This window comes from Plasmodium knowlesi (assembly GCF_000006355.2).
Source record: "Plasmodium knowlesi strain H genome assembly, chromosome: 12".
Classification (NCBI taxonomy): domain Eukaryota; phylum Apicomplexa; class Aconoidasida; order Haemosporida; family Plasmodiidae; genus Plasmodium; species Plasmodium knowlesi.
In genome coordinates, this window is record NC_011913.2 from 1,306,964 (window position 1) to 1,329,109 (window position 22,146).

A 22,146-nucleotide genomic window follows, 5' to 3' on the forward strand; every position below is an offset into this window, starting at 1 on the left:
GTACAAATATGGGGAAAATAAAAATATCACTCGAATCAAACATTTAGTAAAGTGAAGTGTGCATACGTATTTCTCCAATGTATGCGTAGTACATGCTCATGCATACTTTATGTATGTTCGTGCGGGAGTACAGAAATGGGTAAAACTATTAGCGGTCAGAATTGTTACTCTTTTCCCGTATACATATGTATGTAAATATATATATATGTATTTTTATTTTTTTTTTTTTTTCTTCAAAACAAGGTAGGGTTATAGTGTTAGGCGAAAAAAATTAAGAAGTATTAACTTTTCATAGATGCACTGTATTTGTTAAATGCACCAGTTTTTTTTCCCCTTGGTGCTCACAGACGGTATTGATTAGATGTATACACATATGGACAACGAACATTCCTTCCTTTTTCTCCTCCTGTTATCCAAAATTGTTAGAGCACAGTGGGTATGATATAAGCTTCAGTAATTCTTTAACCGTGCTGAACACTTTCCTGTAAGAAGTGGAACCGTGGATAAGGGACAGATGGAATTAAAGGCGTCATGAAAAAGAGGGAAGTTAGAAAAAAGCCCACTCTGTGCTTGTGCCAACTGAACGTGAGGGTGCACAACGTGGATGCACAATTTATATGTTCCGGCTTTCCCCATGTGCAAGAGGAAATTCCCTCTTTTTTCCACTTACGTATTTTCCGTGTTTAGACAGTCCAACAGGTAGGGATAGCAAATGAACAGGTGCGCCTTGTCCTCTGAGGATGAGGATAAACAAAAGGGGAGAATTAATAATAGGGGGTCCAAAATGGAACTTCTGCAATGGGGGAATTCCGAAACATGGCGGATAAAAAAACAACGCACAGAACAAAATGGCGTACGAAGCCTCTTCCCCTACCTGAGCGCTTCAGTATCGAACTGCTCTTCATGTCGATGTAGGAGTAGTAACACTTCAACTTCTTCATTTCGTATAAAATAAACAAAACTTCGTCAGCATTCTTTTTAAGGGGGGGAAAAAAAAAAAGTGGAAAAAATAAAAGGTATGTTTATGCCGAAAGAAAATTGTTACTTTAATTCCTTTTACAATTTTAAGTAAATACAAATCTGTCCATCTAATACACACTGTAGAAGTTACAAAACTGGTCGACAAAAAAGAAGTGTTATGTAAAAATAAAAAAAAAAATGGGCAATTATTTGAAAGGGGGAAAATGTAACAAATTATTACCTCATTATTTTCACTTGAAAAACTCCTCAGGGTCAGCACACATTTCTTTAGCATGACTAACGTCATAAAAGTTGTGTAGTAACTGTTGTTGTAATTTTCCTTGGTCATCTTTTCATATTCCTCAAATAATCTGCCGGGTGGACAAAAAAAAAAAAAAAAAAAAAAAAAAAAAAAAAAAAAAAAATACGCAGTTAGGGTAAACAATATATGCAGGATGGAAAACGGAAAGGGCCATATCATTGGAAACATAGGACATGTTACACGCGTGATGTGTATAAAGCGCACGACGCTCACATCTGCAATGTCCAGCTTGAGAAGGCCCTTCGCTTCTTATCGTTCAGTTCGCTTATAATTTTCGTCTGAGGAGGGGGGGAAAAAAAAGGTGACGCGTTAAAAGGGGATATTCTCATCACGTTGAGAAATCGGCACAGTATATGTCGTGTTGCAGCGTCTCTCCAAGTGCCAATTTCGTCCAGATTACCAAGTATATTTTTATAAACAGTGGAGCCTTCGAATTCTCCACCAAGTAATGGTTCCGTATGAACTTTATGAGCATTATGTCCAGCATGTCGATTTTGTCATTGCTGCCTGCAAAAAAAAAAAAAAAAAAATATATATATATATACATACATAAGTATAATATGTATAACCGCATGGGGAGAACAATAAGAAGATTTCGCAAAAATGTAAAAGGAGGGGCCAAAAATATGCACAGCTATTCAATTTAAAGAAAGTACTACTGTAGAGTGACCCGCAGACACACCCCAACATCTTGTATGATCCCCCTGTTCATCACTTACAACTAACGAAAAGAATCTTCTCAACGGAAAAAATGACCGCACACCAGTACTTGTACAAATCTTCCTTGGCGATATTCCCCGAAATTTCAAGCATATTGTACGTAATTTTCAGTAAAATGATAATACTTTCGTAGAAGACAAAACAAGAGTTGTTATTTATATTATGCAAGAAGCATTTTACGTGACCCGCAATAATGTATGGAAACATATTAATAAAGGAAAGCACAAGAGAGTAATTTTCTTTCTGATAAAATATGCTGTAAAATTCTTGTCTCATGAAATTGCAAAGTATCATGGAGAAAATTATATTTACATTATAGTTGGGATATAAATTGAACTTGTTATGAAAATAGAAAATTAAAAAAGGAGTGAAATAATTGAACAATCCTATGGAAAATGTTTGAAGATATTCTATATAATTATTTAATGGGTAAATTTTCTTATAATTTAAAGTAAATAATCTACTACATTCTTTATTTTCATCATTCAGTTCCTTGGTGTTTATGTCCATATCGAGTTTATTATATGTATCATTGAGTTCTATCTTTTCAATTATTTCATCCGAATTTTCATTAAACAGTATTTTTTCATCAAAAATGAACTGTAGCAATTTGGTGAGGATGTACTTTTTCTCTTCATTCTCTGACAAACTTAGTAACAAATATTTTACACACTTTAGCAGTTCCTCATTTATTAGGAGATTTATTTTGTCATACTCTAGCGTCTGAAAAATGTCCATCATGATGGTAAAAATTTTGCTACTCACATGACCATTTAAGAAATCGGTGTATATGTCTTTACTCCCCAATTCTGCGCTTTCTCCAAATGCTTCTACACTATATATGCTTTTGTTGTTCTCTAGTATGTTGTAAATATTTAGTGGGTCATCTGTACCTTCTTTCGTTTTGTACTCAAATGTGATGTGGCTATTTAAAAAGGATGGCCTCTTTGGAGATCCCACCCCTCCTCCTTCCCCTTGGAGTACATCCTCCCTTGCACACTTGGGAGGGTTATTTTCCGTCTCGTTCGTTTCAGCAATGACGTCACCTCCCACATGACGTGTGGTCGTCTCCCTCCCGCTAACAAAGTAATCAAAAAACAACTCATTCAAAATGGAGTGGTAATTCAAGAAGGAGTAGGTTTTCCCTTCCACTGGACTCATCACAACCTCCACGCTGGATGTAAACAACAAGTGAAACATGTGCAAATACATCAGCGAGTGCACATATATCCATTTATCACAGTAGACATTTTTGAGATTTTCTATAAGGAGCTTCAAAATGAAATCTTTAATCTTCTGGTCATCAGTGGAGTAGGCATAATTGTAAATGTAAAAAAGGCACATGTCGAAAATGCTTACTTGATCAGAACACCTATTTCTATTGGTTGGCGAATTCTTCATTGTGAAGTGGCACACATCATAGTATGTCAGCTTGGACATAAAAATGTTGTTGAGTATTTGTAATATCGATATATGCAGCTCAAACATGTTCTCACTCTTATACTTCACAAAGAGTGTAGTCTTCAGTATGTTCACAAAGATCCCATAAAAAATGTAAAATTTTCTGTACTTCCTTTGCTCCTGGAGAATCCGATTACACCCTTCTATGATTAGGATAAAGCTTTCGATCCACTGCTTCAGTTTGCTGTCCCTTGAATGGTGGATGATAATTTTGCTAAAGTTTTCACTTACATAGTCATACAGGTCTCCATTATTTTCTGGTTCCAAAGGGGTATTTCCACTTGGACCCCCGTTTCCGCTTCCGTTACTACTGGGGATACCAATCCCTTTTTCAATTTCGCTTAACAAATAGGGGTGTTCCTTCATTTCCTGCCTCCCTTTTTTTCTTTTTTTCTTTGCGAATTGTCCTTCCATCTCTGTCGTGAGGTTAGTGAAACTCTTCCTAAACTTTTCCCCCACGGAGGTTATCCTTCTCTCAGGCGGTTCTTCATTCTTGCGGCCTGCACCACTGTTTTCGCTCTCCAATTGGAAGCTTCTTACGTCTGCGGTGTGGTCAACCCTGGTAAGTTCACCCGATTGATGATCCCCCGAGTGTTCCTCCCTACATTCCATCTCGAAAAAACCCTGCAACTTAGAGTAATACCTAACGGTCAAGCGCTTAAGTAATAAACAGATAGATGTTTTGTAAAAGAAAAAGTCGAATTTGCAAATGTGTGTGGACAGAATACTAATGATCGTTTTGATGCTGCAATTTCGAACCTCTATTCTTTCGTCAAAGCACAACTTCATAAGTTGATTCAAAATGAAGATAAAGAAACTTTTCATTTTTATGTTTTTCATTTTTATTTCCTTTTCATATATGTAAATTTTCTTATTTTCTATAACGCAAATGTGAAGGAGTTTGTTTTCGCCTGTTTTCTGTTGATCCCCTCGAGTGGCGTCTTCTCCTCCTTCTTCCCTTGTACCAAGCTCCTTTCCCTTTCCATTTCTCTTCAGCAAGTGAGAGCGCCCTACAATGTAATCAACGATTGACCAGGAAAAATTGATGGCTCTGAAGGATATGTTATTACTCAAAACATTTAGAGACGAAAAGAGAATGAGCATGTGGATGATGATTTCCATAATTTTGCATACAGGGATTTCCTCAATATAATCTACAATTATAATCTCCAGGATGTTAAAAATGTTATTAATGTTGGATATATTTTCTTCCATTATTTGTTGTTTATCTTCTTCATCCTCGTTAGCATTTATTAAACTCTTTTTTTTTAACTCTTTCTGGAATGATACGTAGAGGACAAAAATAATAAACAGCCACATATCCTTGTTAAAAAAGGAAGCATTTTTTCTGATGCAATTTAAGAAGGAGCTAATAAAATAAGACCTATAACATGCATGCGGGTTAACTATAAACAAGAAAAATGGCTTAAAGAGCAGAAATTGAATTTCAAAGTTGTGTTTATAATGTACAAGAGATTCTTTTATAATATTGAACAACGTGTCAATGCTTTTCTTTTGGATGTCATTATTCTTGCAAAGGGAGAGCAGTAATATGTTCATGCAACAGTTGTTGTAAATATCTTTTATCTTATCCAGGTTAATAACACACAGCGTCTCTATCATATATAGTGGATAGAAATCTTCGAAGATGCAAAACCTTTCTAATTTCTTCAATACGATGTAATATGTGTGCTCCTTCTCCGCATTATCGTTAGGCTTATTATTCATTCCCGTTGGAATGCTTGTCTCATTAGTTGCAACTACCTGTCTTGGTAAATTTGAGCATTCGTCCTTGGCAGGTTTCTTCTTCTCCATTTCCTTATGCACAACATTTTTATGATCATCCCCCTTAGATAAAAAGAACATATCCGTGTAGAAGGAAAAGTAGGTTGTGTACATGGGATCAAAATGGGACAGGTAATAATAATAAACATCAAATATGTTATCATTCTTGTGCAAAAATTCCATGTATTTTTCAATTATATTTTTCTTTCTATTTAGTTTGTTAAACTTTATGTATTCATAATGACTGCAAGTTGTGTCTTCTTCGTTCTTTTCCCTTCCGAGGAATTTTCCCGAGTGTAAGGCTCCTTCCCTGGAGGGGTCCTTTAACCTGGTACTGCTTTCATTTTCATCCTGGCAATTAGCTCCATTTTTGGAATCTCCCATATGGTTGTTCAACATTGTAGTGCATATCTGCTTAGATCCCCTTCCATTCACACGTACACCTGCATTTTGCTTACTCTCCTTGCCTGGTATGTGGCCCCCCCCCTTGGGCCCCACCTTCCTCTGCTTGAAAAACTGATTAAATATCATAAAATGTATAGAGTTCAAAATATTAACTAAGGTGGAAAGCTTATAAAATATGGTATTCTTAAAAAAGTAAGAAAATGAGGAAAAAATAACAGTAATTTCTGCACACAGTACAGGATTCTTCTGAATAAACTTCAATATAAAGTAACAGAATTCGGCACTTTTGGAATTCACATTTTGTACATAAGTATTTTTGTCCGAGTCGATAAGTTTCTTACTTAAAGAGAAGATAAAATCTTCCTCATTCTTGTTAATGTGGTGAAGAAAATTTAAAAACTCAATCGTTTTGTTCTCTATTGAAGATATATACTTATATATGTAATTAACTTCGACGAGCAGATTAATCATCCTTAGCCAGTTGTCAAAATGGAGATGGTCTCCATAAATGAAGAATATGCTAATGACTGCTTTTATCGATAGAATATATTTTACGTTATTCAAATCGTTGTTTATGAAGTAGGATTCCTTCAATATAATACTAATAATCTCGTCAAAATATTTTATACGATCTTCGTTCAGTGTTGATTTGTAGCATACAAAATTGGATTCGACACTTTCTATGCTCGTCTTTTTTGAAACGGATTTGTTCGCCATTATGTGATCCGTGTTTCCTTTTATGCTATTATTTCTTTTCCCTTTTCCTGCGCCTTCACCATCATTAAGTGTCTTACTGGTAACGTTATAAAGATCGTCACTTGGACGGGAATTCCCGCACAATTCAATAGGCATGTTTGGTTGATTTTCATTACCCATATTTGTGTCCTCGCCTCTCTCACTTTTCCCGCTCTTGGTGTTATAAAAATCGTTCTCCGAATAGTCGTCACCCTCTTCCCTCTTCTGTTCGATCAACATGGATTCTATTTTGTCCTCTCCCTCCACATATTCCTCCACATATTCCTCCACATATTCCTCCACATTTGTGGGTTCTACTTCATTGTGGCTTTTACTTAACTCCCGTTTATCCTCCCCCAAATCGTTACTACCCCGTTTGATAGATTTGTCCATGTGGACAAAATTGCTGTCACCCTTCAAACTAGGCTCCCTACGCTCCCGATTGGATATTGTACTCTCATTAGAAGGGTAGAATATGGGAACGTTACTGATGCTATTGGTGGCCCCCTTGTTCTTTCTTACACCAGAGTTGTTTTCAGTCCTATTATCTTGCTTTTCGAAATTTCTAAGAATCTTCAAAAAGAAGGGCGAATTTTCTAGGGTAAAAATACTACTGCATTTTGTTAAGGTTTGCAGACAGGCATTGGTACAAATATTTATTTTTAAATGAGTACTGATAAAAATTATTTTCTGGAATCCACTGAAGAAACACACATCTAGCGTGTTTGTGTAGGAGAAGATTAAGCACAGAGACGATATGAAATATCTGCACGTGGAATTGAATACGTTAAAAAATAGGGATATGCTCTCATGGTACTGGTCATTTGAATTTATACACTTCTTTCTATGGGGATTCTTTTCTTCCTTTTTGCTTCGATCGTCCATGCTGTTGTAACTATTTGCGTTGCTATACATATTTCCCCCTCTTCCTTCACACTTATTCGTACCTTCGGATGTGTTTTCATTGTAACAGTCGAGTCTTCGTTCCAGTTCCTCATCAAAAGAGGGATTCATTTCAGTGATCACCCTAGGGGGGGTTTCCGTAGGGCCTGATTCCAGACCATATCCTTCTTCATTGCACAATTGTGCCACTGCTACCCTTTTTTCATGTTTCCTCTCGTACCTGCTGACACAGGGTGATGATTCACTTAGAGCAAATCCACTCTCCTCATTTAGATCTATCGTCGCGAAGCAATATTGGTTTAGGGACTTTCTCAATATGTTTAAAAATATTACATAAAAGGAATTTACAAGGGATAAAATACTGTCAACGGTGGACGCAAGGAGATGTATTTCGTCAGCGTCTTTGTAACATAAATTTTCAAACAGAGTTCTACTTATTTTTTTCTCCGCTGAGTATTTGTATAAGTAAAAATTTTTCCTGGGATTTTCGCAATTGTTTGGTAAAATTAGGGGGTAACTTAAAAAGTTGCGGAAGAGCATTTCGTTGGAGTTGTCCTGGACTTCCTTCTCATGGTTTCCTTCCGCTTGGTTCTGCTTCTTTTGTTTTATTTGACCATCGCCCTGATTGAGCTTTTTCCTGTCGTTTTCACTATATTTTTCTATGTGTCCTTCTTTGTGCCCTTCTTTGTGATTACCTTCTGTGCCCTTCTTTTCGCCGGTGTATATCCTATCATACTTAAACGCCTTCAAATGGGGATATATTTTTGTTATGTCAATCGAATGCAAAAATAGCAATTCGTGAATAATTTTGCTAATATATTCGACGACCTTGATGAATAAGAGGTCGTCGTCATCACTGTGGTTTTTCCCCTGTCCGCTTGCTCTTTTCGCTTTCATAACCTCACTCTGCTTTGGGTTCTTTTCGATCAAGTTCGGTTCCTTCATTTTTTCCCCCTTACATTCCTCATCGGATTTACTGCTTACTTCACCGGGGTGCTTTTGTCTGGGCCATTTTTCGGTGAGGACATTTTTTTGTACCGAAGGGGGATTCTCAGCCTCCTGAATGTAACCTTTCTTGTTTTTTTTTTTTTTTTTTTTTTTTTTTTTCTTCTTCCCTTCCTCAGTACCGCTGGTTATGGCATCGACGGCCACTTCTGTGTCTTTCTTCACATGTTCCTCCTCAGCTGCTCTTGCCTCCTTTACTGATCCCCCTCTATGGGAGAAATATTTGTACAAATGAAAGAGAGTCTGTGTGTCATCAAAGAGATAGAAGAAAAAATTTAAAACAATGAGCAATTTTGAAAAGGGTTTCGTCAAGCACAAATGTTGAATTAGGATTAGGAAGAGAAATTTTATTTCGCCCAGGAAGTACTGAAAATATCTATTACAAATAATTTTAAAAATTTTCAGGCATCGATAAAAAACGTCTATGTGTAAGTTATACTGTAATGATACTAGTATGATGTATACAATTTCAAATTTCAATAATTTGAAAAAATCGAAATTTTTTAAAAAGTGTTCATAGTTGTTTACAAATATATATAATAGATCTAGACAAAAGTTTAGTGGCAAAATTAAATTGTTCTTGTTGTACGTCGTCAGGATTTCTGTCCTTTGCTCACAGCAATCTGGTTGCCCATTTTCATTATCATCCTCGTTCATTTTGTTATCTGCTTGGTTTTTCCCATTTGTGCTTTTTAAAATTTTCAAAAATTTTTTTATATTAGAACTTTTCACACTATACATGTACACACTTTCTTCCTTACAAGACTTTTTTTTTTTTTGCTCTTCTTCTTCTGCCTCTTCCTCCTGTGCGTTATGCTTTTCTTCCACAGGGGGGTTGGCGATACTTCTATCCGACTGTAGTGTGTCTTTTGAATAATTCGTTTGTTTAGGAGGGGTAATTATTTTTTCATCATTTGGTTCTTCTTGGGGAGTACGATTCGTGTCCTTTCTCTGGGGATGATCGACACTATTTTGATCGTTGCTTCGTGCGGATTGTGGCTTAGTGGACGGTTGATTCGTTTGAAATATATTTGAATTGTGCCTTCGCCCTTGACTTATATTAGGGACATCATTAACAGTTTTTTCTTTTCGTTTTTCCTCCCCTGTGGTTCCATACACAGCGGGCGAAGAACCTCCAACGGAGTTATACTTTAGTCTAATATTTACAAAACAACAATAACAGAGGTAATGAATTAGAGAAAGTAATTTATTTTTGTTTTTCATGAAACTTTGATTTTTTAGATCCGTTATGTAGATAAGATCTATCGGGCTATCCGTATCATAAGGCAAATCAAAATTTTCAAAATAGAGGTGCTTCACTTCCTTTGAGTGATCCTCCTGAACATGCACATGGTTGTGGTAATCACTGTTTTGTTTTTCTTGTGTGTCATTTTTCTCTTTCCCCTCTGTATTGCACATGCAATTCGCTAAGCCATCACATGGAGTGGGCCCAACTTTATTCTCCCTATTACACAAATCAATGAGGGAATTGAGTAATTGCTTGTACGCAACACAAGATGTTTGATACAAAATGGTATTCCTGTCATATAATGATGAATAATAAACGGAATACAAAATTTTCAACAAGGTGTTAATAATGTCCTTGCCGTAATATTCCATATACTGATAAGAGAAAGCGGCTAATATTATTTGCACAATTTTAATTAGAAGTTTTTTATCCTCAAGGAATGTCAAATCGAATAACTTGTTGGTAATTTTTTCTATTTGCTTCTCTATGTTTATGTGTCGAAAATTTTTTATTGTGTGTTTGTTGTCTATTAAGTAGAGGATGTAACAGACGACTCTCTTAATTATAACTAAACAAATGTTGGAAATTTTGTGGCTATTGATTTGCATTCCTATGTTGATAATTTCTATTATTTCGTCTATGGGGAATTCGAAGCTGCTGAACAATTGGTTTTTATTCGACTCAATTATACTATTGTAGTTTTTAATTTTTATGATACATATTTCTGTCTTCTCCTTTATGCACACGTTTTTCTTCCTTGCCTCAGCAATTAGCACCTTCATGTCATTTTCGACTTCTTCCAACAGCGGCAGTGGATCCATTTTTGGAGGTTTTCATCTGCATGCTTACGTCATTTGGTGTATCGACGAACGATCGGCTGATGATCGGCTAACTTGTTCGCCTCCTTCTCATTCACCACCGCTATGCTTCCATCACACGCAATGTGTTTTTTTTTTACTTGTGTGTAATCCATACGCGTTATGTCACTCCGCCGTATGCCCTGTGCTGAGAAGGGGCGAATTATCTTCTCCAAGGGAAGTACAACAGACGCTTGACACAGTTTCTTCACAGAACAGCAGCGAAGAGGATAAACCAGGGCAGGGAGGAGAAAAAGGCGAAAATGGAAAAAAAAAAAAAAAAAAAAAAAAAAATAGCAAACAGTAAGCTACAAAAGGGAAAGTACTAAAAGTGATGAAGAGGGCATGTTAATAATAACACACCCGTTTTCCTTTTTTTTTTTGGGGGGGGGCCAAGATGAACTAAAACAATTTAACGTACGCTAACATCACGTACGTAGCAAAATGGGGGAAAGGTCCAACATGGAGTAAAAACAACCCTTGCCCAGTAGTACTCTATGTGTCTGTAACTTACTGTCATTCAGTTTTTACCTGTAAATGTATTCAAAACAAAGAAGAAGAATACGCAAAAGGGGAAAATTAAAATTAGGTTCCAATCAGAGAAAAAGGAATGCCCAGCGAAACATTTTTTTTTTTTTTTTACGTGCTGGTGGAGGTATAATATTTTTTTTTATGTCACAGAACGATATCTGCGTACAAAAGAAGCAAGGCGGAAATGCATCATGAAAGCTAAAAAAAAAAAAAAAAAAAAAAAAAAAAAAAAAAAATTGGGAAAGTCATACAAAATTTTGTTAGTCTATTTGAAGTATTTAAACCAGGGATGTGGAACAACTATGCTGTAAAGCCTTCTTTACCTTTTTCACTTGTGTGCACATGACTATGCAATATAAATGTACAGCATATTTATTTATATGTAATTGAACAATTAAGGGAGTCAACACACGTTGCAAGAATTTCGTCTGGCATGTCCCCTTTTTCATTCCTTTATGGTTTCTCCCATGCATACGTGCTAACGTAAGGATGTAGTGCCTTCTGTCCCTGCGTGGTGACGTACACGTGTACGAAGCGGGCTAAACGACTCGGCTAAGCGCCCTGGTGAATAAGCCAATATATGCCCCAATTTGTGCGCAAAATTACGTGCATAAACTACCCACTTAAGAAGGCAACATTTTAGGGAGTGGGATGAAGTGCTAATTCTGCAGTTTTTGCGGAATACCTAAAGAAACACAATAAGAACATTTAAACATTTTCAAACATTTCACGGTATATCGCCGCGACGTTTCTTTCCCTCGGCGTACTTATTTTCTTCTCTTCAGAGAGATACAAAATTGTAACAGGAATTCTTACCACTTGAAAAAGATAGCCACGTTAGAAAAGCAAACTGATCAAGCACGTATTAACTGTAGAATTACTACTAACCAATGGGGGAATCAAATGAGAGCATGGACTGCAATTTGTGATGTTATATTTAAAGTAAAAGGCGCATTCTACACATGGAAGTTTTTTTTTTCTTTTTTTTTCTTTTTTGAAACCCTTTCTTTTTCGTACGAAATGTTGTAAGATTGAGTCCGTATAGGAAAGTTTGCCTTCATTCTTTTGTTACCTATTTGTAGAGACATACACATAGAAGGAAGACTCCCGTTTAAGGTGTTCCATGGCGATTACGAATTTGGAGAAGACAGTCATCAGAAGTGTGCTTTCCCCTAGAAAAGGGAAAAAATAAACACATTAATTTGGTCTCACTGTAAATTAAAAAGTGGAGTAACAACATTTCAGGGTTTTATTCTTCCTCAAAAGGGGAAAAAAATATATTTGCAAAATTCTGGCACATATTTTTTCTTCTTCCGCATCTTATGATTTATTAATTCAACATCCTTGCTCTGTGGGTACAATTTTGGGAAGCTTGATCTATTTTTTAAAAGTTAAAGTAGTGCACGTGGTGGCAATTTAGCCGTTTTTTTTTTTTTTTTTTTTTTTTGATATAACAGATGACTAGGTATATGGGAACATCGTATTTGCAACGTAGGCTGATACGCTGAGCCCCCACACACACCCACAGACACCCTACACTTTGCTTCTTCGCCACGTAAAGAAGACCCGGTCAACACCATTTAATGCGTACCACGGAAACTAAAATAGAAAGAGGAAAAAATGAAGACGATAAAGGATGACCCCTTCCATGAAGCAAAGCAGTATGGAAATAAAAAGACTATATATGAGTGTACCCGTACACACGTTAAATGAATAGAGAAATAAAGTATCACGTTGTAAATATTATTATTTTTTTTTTTTTTCTCATCTGTCACATTTAAAAAAAAAACACAGTCTACATATAAATACACACGTGAAAGGATACCAAAACTGTTGTACCTATTTGTGTGACAATAATTCATTATGTTGACATATTGTGCAATTCCCTTTTAGCGAAGTGGATATCTCAGTGAAGAAGCTGCAAAGTTTATACAACAACTGGAGTAGCATTCCGGACAAAAATTCAATGTAAAACATTTAATCATTTTTCAGCGTACTTACTCACAATGCAATGGGGGGAAAGATAAAGCCTATGCACACACTGCCATCTTTTTGCTGACGACGCGTAATTCCCATGGGTGCTATCACACGCATGCTCCATTTGAATAGAGTAGCCTTAATAATCCATACAAAATGTAAATTTAAATTTGTTACCCTGCAGCCTCGCCAAGGAGAAATACTCCCGGATAAAGGAAGAAATAAAATACCTTAACGAAGACTTAGATGATCTGGACAACTCCGTTAACGTTGTGAAAAAGAATATATTCAAATTTAACATTAGCAATGAGGAGTTGGAGAACCGAGAAAGTTCGCTGAAAAATATTCGAACCGTCCTGAACGATATTGCCAACAATGTAACGTACAAGGTTAGAGCAGCGGAAAAAAAAAAAAAAAAAAACGCCACATAATCGACTACGAAGATGAAGAATCCTTTGTATGTTAAATGCAATCTTTATGCTTTCCCTTTTTTTTTTTTTTGTGGCAGATTTTAAACTATAGTGGAGACATGAAGGGAGAATATGACGCAGTAATTCATTAAAAAAAAAAAAAAAACGAAAAGGCGAAAAAGGAAAAAATATAGAGAGTGGAGGGGATAGCTGATTCAATAATAAATATATGTGCGCTGTCCGAAAATGAGGGAATAACTCCACTTTACATAATTTTGAAAAAAAAAAAAAAAAAATAGAGAGAATGAACCTTTTATACCACAATACATATACCTGTATACTCTTTTTTTTTTGTGTGTATTTCCAGGTTGTGCTCAAAAGGCAGGATAACGATTTGGACGAACTAGCCGAATCAGCGGAGCGACTTCACAACGCCGCCATTACTATCAATACAGAGTTGAAGGATCAACAAAAGTATAAGAAGAGTGAATAGGAAATATTTTCTGTCTTTTTTATTTTTATTCGAAACGTCTTTTATATTATCCTCCCTATGCCCCCCCCCCCCCCCCCCCAATTTATGTAGGCTGCTTGACGAGTTGGAAAACGAAATGGATTACTCAAGTGAGCCAAAAAAGGGGAGCACATTTGTACATGCGTCTCGCATATGGCGAATAAATACTCTTTTTCTTCTCCCTTTGACAAAACTTTCATTCATTTTGACAACTTTCCCCCTCCTTCTCAGATGAAAAAATGAACTTTGTGACGAAAAAAATTTCAGATTATTTAAAGACAAATAGTAAGTGCAGAAAAAAAGGGGATATTAAATAGACTATTAGAGTCATTCACCATAAAGCGCATTCGGGGGAATATAAACACCCCTTATGTCGTGTCGTACACCGATCTGTGCTGAGCTCGTAATGATAATCCTCCCGTTTTTTTCCTTTGCTTCCTTTTCGCAGATCCGAAAATACTGTCCCTAATAGTCTACCTGACGCTTATCTCATTTTTTTTGTTATTTGTCCTCGTGGTTTCCTGATCGGATAGTTCCTTGTTTGAAAGGGCATCGACCTTCTAAGGGGATTTAATAACCGCATATTTGTATATAACATGCATGTTCATGTGTTTGTTCCACATGTGACACTTAACCTGGGCGCATCTGACCCGGGATAACAACATCGTTTGCATTTTAAAACAACTTATAATTTTATCAAACAATTGCTCGAGTTGATAAAAAGAGGATCCCAATTTTTGTTTAAAAAGGGAACACATACACGTAACATGTGGGAAGACCCTTAGAAAGGTATTCTACATTTTCCACTTCCATTTGGACATGTACATATACTTATATACACATTTCTCTGTGGATCCTTATGATCTCTTTTGGCAAGATCCTACGTGGGACCACTTCTCCCCTTCGGTGTAATATATTTGACAAAAGCAAAAAAAAAAAAAAAAAAAAAAAAAAAAAAAAAAAAAAAAAGACATTTACAATTCAACCATAAGGAGAAAGAATATATATTTCAATTTATATGGATATACAATTTGTTTACAAAGTCATATGTGTGTACTTATACACATGTGCGTTTAATCCAAATTATGGTGAAAATTAAGTAAAGCAGATGTAAACGTTGGCTGCATGCCGGAACAATTTTACGGGAGAGCTGAACGAGTGGCGTGCGTTTTTCCCTTTTCCAAAAGTATGAATTGCGCATGCGCGAGCAGGAACGGGTAAACGCAAGCACAGACGCGTTTAACCAGAGTGTACATATAAACATAGACGAGAAGGCGAACGTGGCAGGGGGGGGAAGATGGCCCTTTTATTAGCACATGTTCAACCTAACGTAATTTACCATATGTGTCACTTTTCCGCGTTCACCCTTTAAAACGTTGGCTATGCTACAAACTCCTTCATATATATTAAAAGAATTTTTTCCTCTTTTTTAAAAAGGTTTTATTGGTAAATTAATGACCCATTTATCGGTAGTCGCGGTAACCGCCTCTACCGGGGTGCACATTCCTATACGTGTTTTTGTGCAAGGTGTTTCCACCTCTACTGTTAGAGAAATTGCTAGAGTAAGTATTAGAGAAAGCGTTAGAGGAGGTGTTAGCGAAAGTATTAGCGAAAGTGTTAGAGGAAGTGTTAGCGAAAGTGTTAGGGGAAGTGTTAGCGAAAGTGTTAGCGAAATTGCTAGAGTAAGTATTAGAGAAAGCGTTAGAGGAGGTGTTAGCGAAAGTATTAGCGAAAGTGTTAGAGGAAGTGTTAGCGAAAGTGTTAGGGGAAGTGTTAGCGAAAGTGTTAGCGAAAGTGTTAGAGGAAGTATTAGCGAAAGTGTTAGAGGAAGTGTTAGCGAAAGTGTTAGAGGAAGTGTTAGCGAAAGTGTTAGCGAAAGTGTTAGCGAAAGTGTTAGAGGAGGTTTTAGCGAAAGTGTTAGCGAAAGTGTTAGAGGAGGTTTTAGCGAAAGTGTTCGCAAGTGCATTCCCACTTGGGTGATTGTACTTGTGGAGAGTTAAATTACTGTTGTGAGCGCTGTAACTTCCTAGATTTCCTCTGCCATGGCTGCGTTTGAGATTGTCATCAGTATGCTGATTATTCGGATTACTCCTGTACACATTGGGTAAGTTATTTTTATTCACATGTGAGTTAACATTTGGCTTCATGACGGAAGTACCCCTTGGATTACTAAAATGGCTACTAGAGGTGCTCGAGTATTTGTATGGACTTGACCTAGGACTATGAATTTGCCCAGTCGTGTATCCCTTGGCGCCCTTATTGATCTCGTTATGAATGTTATAATAACTTCCTGAATGTTTAATAGCGCTGTTTCTGTTGTCCTGCCCCCTACCATTATTATTATAGTAGTCGCCCATGCTACTTTCATGAACGTATCTATTCTTATTGTAATTTTTACTGCTGTACTGTTCGCTATCTCTATTTCTACTCCCATATTTTTGGCCGTGTGTGTAGATGTCACTTATATTATCACGTTTGTCATTAACTACCTGTTGCTTATTTTTATAATCGTAGTAATTACTGCTTTGGACGGGATCATTTTTGTGTCTTTTATTATTCCAATGGAAATTATTTTGATTACCTGCATCGTATGTATCGAAATTCCTCTTCTGTTTGTTCCTTTGTATATTCTCCTTAGAAGAGTACCTTGTGACAATTGCCTTATGTTTGCTACTGTCATATGAATGTTTGTTTTGTACCATGTGCACGTTGTGTTTGCTGCTAAAATTACTTGCGCCTTTCTTGCGGATGTGTGAGGCACTGCCGACTCGTTCCTGCTTTGTTGTAGCTTTACTACTTTCGCCGCCACTTTTGTTATTTCGCCCGTAGCCACTTGCATTACCGCCACTGGTGCTACTCTGACCGGACTGGTTGTTAACATTTTGCACTGCACTATTATTATTACTATTATTATTATTACTGTTATTATTATTACTGTTATTATTAGCGTCAGTGTTGCCCTTCCGTTCAGTGGGTTTGCATTCATGTAAAAACCATACATTTCTTGGATTTTTCATGTACACAAAATAAGATGGATCCAGCTTGTTGTTATATTCCCTCCTAACATTGTGTGTGTGTCTGGCGTAAACATACGGAGGCCTTCCACATTTCAAATGGTCATTGGAGAAACAATTCAAGCAAGACATACTTTTGTATGGATAATGAATATATTTTAACTCACTTATAAGCATTTTTGAATTTGCCTTGAATGCGACATATTGTGTCTTGGTGTTGTGGCACATCGGTCCAGTCACCCGCTTATAGCACAAGAAGCAGTATGTATTTTCACACACATGCTTGAAAGTAAACTCTCTGTCGCAATCGCTAGATCCGCAGTTCTGACATGTATGCTTCTTATCTTTATACAATTCACTTTGGAAGTAAAAGTGGAAAAACAAATTTTCCGAATTGATGTCTGGGAATTTTACTAGCCAATTTTTTATTTTTTCTCGAAAATCCTCTACCACGTGGTTGGACTTGGAATCGTCTGGGCAAATTTCTTGACACGTTTCTATACAACTTTCTGCACATAATTCTTCACTTTCTTCCATCTCCCCTTTTGGAGTTTCCCCCTCGGTGTTTTCGACAACTAAATGGGCGTCCTCCTCCTGCACGATTTCTTCTTCTACTTCGACAGTCTCCACTTGATCATTTGAGTCGACCCCAGTGTCATCTACACCAGCATCGATTGCAGTGTTCTCTTCACTCCCTTCCATAGCATCATTCTCTTCACTCCCTTCGACAGCATCATTCTCTTCATCCCCCTCGACAGCATCATTCTCTTCACCCCCCTCGACAGCAGCACTTTCCTCATCCACTTCTGTTGCATCTTTTTTTTCTATCTCTTCGTTCACAGAAACTACACCTTCTGATGGAGGGCTGACTCCACCCCCAGGCGCCACCCTTCCCAGAAGGACATCCAAAAAATTGTCATAATCGGTCGGTGCATCTTCACCAACCACATTTGGGTCGTAGTAATATCTGCTGTTGGCCTCGTTTTGCCTACTCTTTTTGTTTTTCTCCTGAGAGGAAGATGAAACGATAACATAAATCTTATCCTTCCTCAATTTCAGTAATTTGTTTTCATTCCTTTCCAAATCATGTTCCTTAGAGGGATCTGCTTCCAAATGTTCGGGGGCTTCGATTAAAATATTATCCTTTTGAAAACTAGTCAAAATATGGGCTCGAATTTTCTTCCTCATATTTTCATAGTCGTTAATTTGATCTTCGCTTAATTCTTCCAGGATATCGAAACTATCGCTTGTGCTGATTTGGTCTATTTCCACGGTTAAGACTTCATTTTCCTCGACGGTAGGGTGGTTATTATTGTTTTCGTTGTATTCCTCATCGGGGGGCACCGTAAGGCCCTCCCTATCCCCCTCTAGATTCCCAAAGAGATCCTTTTCTGTATTTATATTTAAGCGAACATTTTCGTCTGGATTTATGTTTATTGTAAAAAGATTATCCATTAAAAGGTGTTTTTTTTTTTTTTACTTATTTTTCCGTCCTATAACGGAGTGTTTGTGGCGCCTCGAATACTTGCGCAAGGTGTTTTTTTTTTTTTTTTTTTTTGTAGGAGTGATATTGTTTATCTTTTCCTATTTATGCGCGTTATTTTACTTCCCTTTTGTGTTAAAACTCTTCCCATTAATTGCGCTTTGTACAATAATGTCTACCACTCCCTTTCGCAAAAAAAAAAAAAAAACTTGCGCAGAGATGTGCACAATTAGGGTGTTTTCACTACAAGTTGATGTTCACATGTATATATATTAGAACGCTCTGCTCTGGCATATGCGTCGCAGGGGCACTATTTGTTTTTTCTCAGTTGGAAGAAACTTCGTAAACCCCTTTTGCCCTTATTCTTCTGCTCTCTCTTTCTACTACAAAATGCGTCGAAAGGGGGCGAAGAGAACAAATGTCATTTTATCCAACTTGGCAAGCGGACGCAAGGGGGGAATTGGTCAAATGGGCAAAATTGGTCAAGTTAAAACAAAAATAGTCCATTCAAAAAAAGGTATAAAAACGTTGCACGTTACTGAAACATAAGCAAAAGCTGCAAGTCAAAAAAACGTAAAACAAACGTAAAACAAACTCTGCAAATTTACCAGTTTTTGCGCAGCTTTCATTTTTCACATTTATGTTTTTTTCACTGCGGTTGGCGGAATTGCTCATGGTTGCCCTTTAATTCACGCGAATGTTATGTTAAAAACAGTGTTGCTCTTTTGCCTCACATGAATGAAGTACTCCTTTATTTCAGCGTAACAATAATATTGCATAAATTAAAAAATATATATATAATAAAATAAATAAAAAACTGCGTAGTTTGAAAAAAATTATTCTCATAAAATGCAATTGGTAGGAGCAAAAAATGGAAAAAGCGGTATAATGAAACGCACAAGCTCGGCACCAAAAAAAAAAAAAAAAAAAATTGTGAACAAATAACGCCGTTAGGATTTTGTACAAATAAAGAGGCGCTTGTTATAGGTATACGCATTTCCTCATTTTCGGAAAATGACTCAATGTTGCGCTAAATGGAGACCCAAGGACAAAAAAAATTTCACCAAAAAAAAAAAAAAAAAGCACGCTTATAATATATTATAGTGTGACCTGCCATATTGAAGTTCGCCAACCGTTATCTTTGGAATTTTTTTTGCGTTAGCCTGGACGCCGAAAGTACATAACAGGATATACTTCCACTTCATCAATACAACTGTTAGTCACTTTTGCCTTTTGGCGACCCATACCCCCAGCATGTGGTATGTTTTACTATGGATTAAAAAAAATACCACAACTCGTTTATCAAGATGTTACAAAAACTTCAAAAGGGATGATGACAAATGAGAGTGTGCGCTTTTTTAATCTTAAAAAGGTGAACACATTTTATCATTATGCTTACGTTCCCCTTCTAATGATATGAAAAACTAACATGATTATTTTGTCAGACAGTAGGAGGCAAAAAAAAAAAAAAAAAAAGGAACAAAATAGTTTCCATTGTATTGATAAACCATACATTGGTCACAATGCGCACACGGGGGACGAACCACCCCCTTTTTGGAAATAAGAACTATTCATCTCTCTTCTCAATTTTTGTATTGAAATATACTTAACCTATTGTTAAGGTAGTTTATGCGTTCTTTCCTTTCCCATTGTTTTGCTCCATATCATATCTGAAAAGGCATAAAGGAGTGAAACGAAAGAAGAAAAAAATAATACCAAATTAAACACACTTAGGTTTTGCTTACAATGTAGGAAGCGAAACCCAGCTTTGCTTTAAGCCTAAGGAAAAGAAGTTACGGTGCGCCTGTAGATGGCCTATGATATAATAACCGCGGATAAATTATTCTCTCATTTGCATACAAATAGATACATGGTGATTCTTTCTCCGGTTTTACTAACGAAATAATTTAAAAGTTGAAGTGTGTTCGTCATTGCCACACTCAAATTGGTTAACTATATATATATCAAAATAATTGACAAAAAAAAAAAAAAAAAGGAAAAATGAGCATATAAACGTTCATGCATGTATACACACGTGTATGCAAGATGTTCCTAAGGGGCAACTCTCGTTAGCGGCTCCAACGGGGCAACCGTGTAAGCGTGCTGCAATGGCACATTTTTATCGTCGAATCGCTTAACCCGCTTCAAAAAAAAAAAAAAAAAAATATCATAACAATGTAAGATGCAAAAAAGCTTACTGCAGAAAACATGAAAAACATATTAATATTAAAAATAAAAAATGAGCGCAAAGATTGAAGGAAGGGCAACTGTACCATATGTAAGTGTAGCCCTTCTGAGCAGAAAAAGGGAAAAGCTTTTAAGATGTGATGGAACACATGAGCGCACATTTGTGATTTCCCGACTGGCTGACTAATGAACAGGAATTTAGGGAATGTAGCAGCAGCCCCCGTTGGAGTGAAATATTTTTTTGGCGCAAGGCTCCAAAGTACGTAAACAAAGATACGGCAAAGAGACGTTCAGTGAACATACCCCCCCCCCGGTTTTACAATACGTGCACTTCTCATGTATTCCCGCGGCGTTGCACCCGTTTGAACAAGTGCCACAGATATCGACACCGTTTAAGCAGTGATAGAAGTAGTAGCAGTATATGCCGATTAACTGCGCGTAATTTCTCCCTGGTAAAAAAATGAACATTGTGTTGTGCCTATTTTGGATCCTTATATACATAGCTGATGATGGAAGTAAGGGAAATGTGCAATGCAAAAGACAGAATGAAGTAAGCAAAGCGAAGAAGATCTACTCGTACAGCCTATTGGAGAGTAAACCACAGGACCGATATGCACACCATCGAAATTTTGTACTTTATAAGAGACGAGCTCTGTTCCATATACGCATCCCTAGGAAGAACCTGGAGAGGCAAAACCTATTCAGCAATGATCTCCGCTATAAAAAAATTAACAAATTTTTGGAGAATAAAAAGGCAAACAAGTTGTGTTATTTACATATAAATAATAACAATCATGGAATAAAAAAAAAGAGGAAAAAAAACAAAACATTGCAACTGTTTTTTGAAAAAAAAAAGTTGCTGCAAGAATATTTTCTCAACTTAAAATCATCCTTTATGGATAGGTATAGAAACACAAAAATTATAACTAAGCTTTTTTTATCGTCCTCTTTGCTGATGCTAACCCTTAACCTCATTGGATTAAAACCAGAAGACATTGCTCTACACGATAAAAGAATAATCAGGGCATTTGAATTTTACAGAATTGTAACATCAGCACTCTTTTATGGTGACATATCATTATATGTGTTAACAAATGTTTATATGTTATATGTGCAGAGTCAGGAGTTGGAAAGGTCGGTGGGCTCATCAGAAACACTAGCTTTTTATTTGTCACAAATTTCTATCCTCTCGGTAATTTGTTCCTACTTAAAGAAGCCCTTCTACTCAACAGCACTGCTGAAATCGCTACTCTTTGTAAACTGTATGCTAAATCCTTATCAGAAATCTAACTTAATTTTTGGGATAAATATTTACAATATATACTTACCTTATTTCTCCATCTTGATTGATATTTTGCATGCACAAAATTTGAAAGCTTCCTTGTCGGGGATACTGGGCGTGACCAGTGGGTCCATTTACTACCTTCTGAATATTTACGCGTATCAAAAATTCAACAAAAAGTTTTTCCTAATTCCGCGCTTCTTGAGGAATTATCTCGATTCGCTTAACATAGACGATGTGTTATAATTCATTCTTGAGGAGGTGTGTGCAATTTTTTTTTTTTTTTCGGTGAGAGGGTGTAAAACATGAACAACTTGGCATTCGCCGTGTTGTATTGTGATTTTTATTC

The 22,146-nt window shown here is 36.6% G+C and overlaps 4 protein-coding genes across 4 annotated transcripts; 2 read left to right on the top strand and 2 right to left on the bottom strand.

The window, feature by feature from the left end:
- Nucleotides 1-409: 409 nt before the first annotated feature.
- Nucleotides 410-10,366, bottom strand: PKNH_1229500 (conserved Plasmodium protein, unknown function; the record flags this gene model as incomplete). Its single annotated transcript, XM_002260311.1, has 7 exons — nt 410-482; nt 671-734; nt 875-974; nt 1,202-1,331; nt 1,496-1,560; nt 1,683-1,789; nt 2,002-10,366. The coding sequence occupies 7 exons, from the start codon at nt 10,364-10,366 to the stop codon at nt 410-412; spliced, it is 8,904 nt and encodes a 2,967-aa protein (XP_002260347.1).
- Nucleotides 10,367-12,553: 2,187 nt separating this feature from the next.
- On the top strand, nt 12,554-14,356 carry PKNH_1229600 (syntaxin-6, putative; the record flags this gene model as incomplete). Its single annotated transcript, XM_002260312.1, has 8 exons — nt 12,554-12,594; nt 12,827-12,901; nt 13,095-13,299; nt 13,419-13,460; nt 13,688-13,794; nt 13,904-13,941; nt 14,063-14,116; nt 14,280-14,356. 8 exons carry the CDS (start codon nt 12,554-12,556, stop codon nt 14,354-14,356), a joined length of 639 nt encoding a protein of 212 aa, XP_002260348.1.
- A 938-nt stretch (nt 14,357-15,294) lies between these two features.
- On the bottom strand, nt 15,295-18,300 carry PKNH_1229700 (conserved Plasmodium protein, unknown function; the record flags this gene model as incomplete). Its single annotated transcript, XM_002260313.1, has 1 exon — nt 15,295-18,300. One exon carries the CDS (start codon nt 18,298-18,300, stop codon nt 15,295-15,297), a length of 3,006 nt encoding a protein of 1,001 aa, XP_002260349.1.
- A 2,675-nt stretch (nt 18,301-20,975) lies between these two features.
- Nucleotides 20,976-22,043, top strand: PKNH_1229800 (DER1-like protein, putative; the record flags this gene model as incomplete). Its single annotated transcript, XM_002260314.1, has 1 exon — nt 20,976-22,043. The coding sequence occupies one exon, from the start codon at nt 20,976-20,978 to the stop codon at nt 22,041-22,043; it is 1,068 nt and encodes a 355-aa protein (XP_002260350.1).
- Nucleotides 22,044-22,146: the final 103 nt, after the last annotated feature.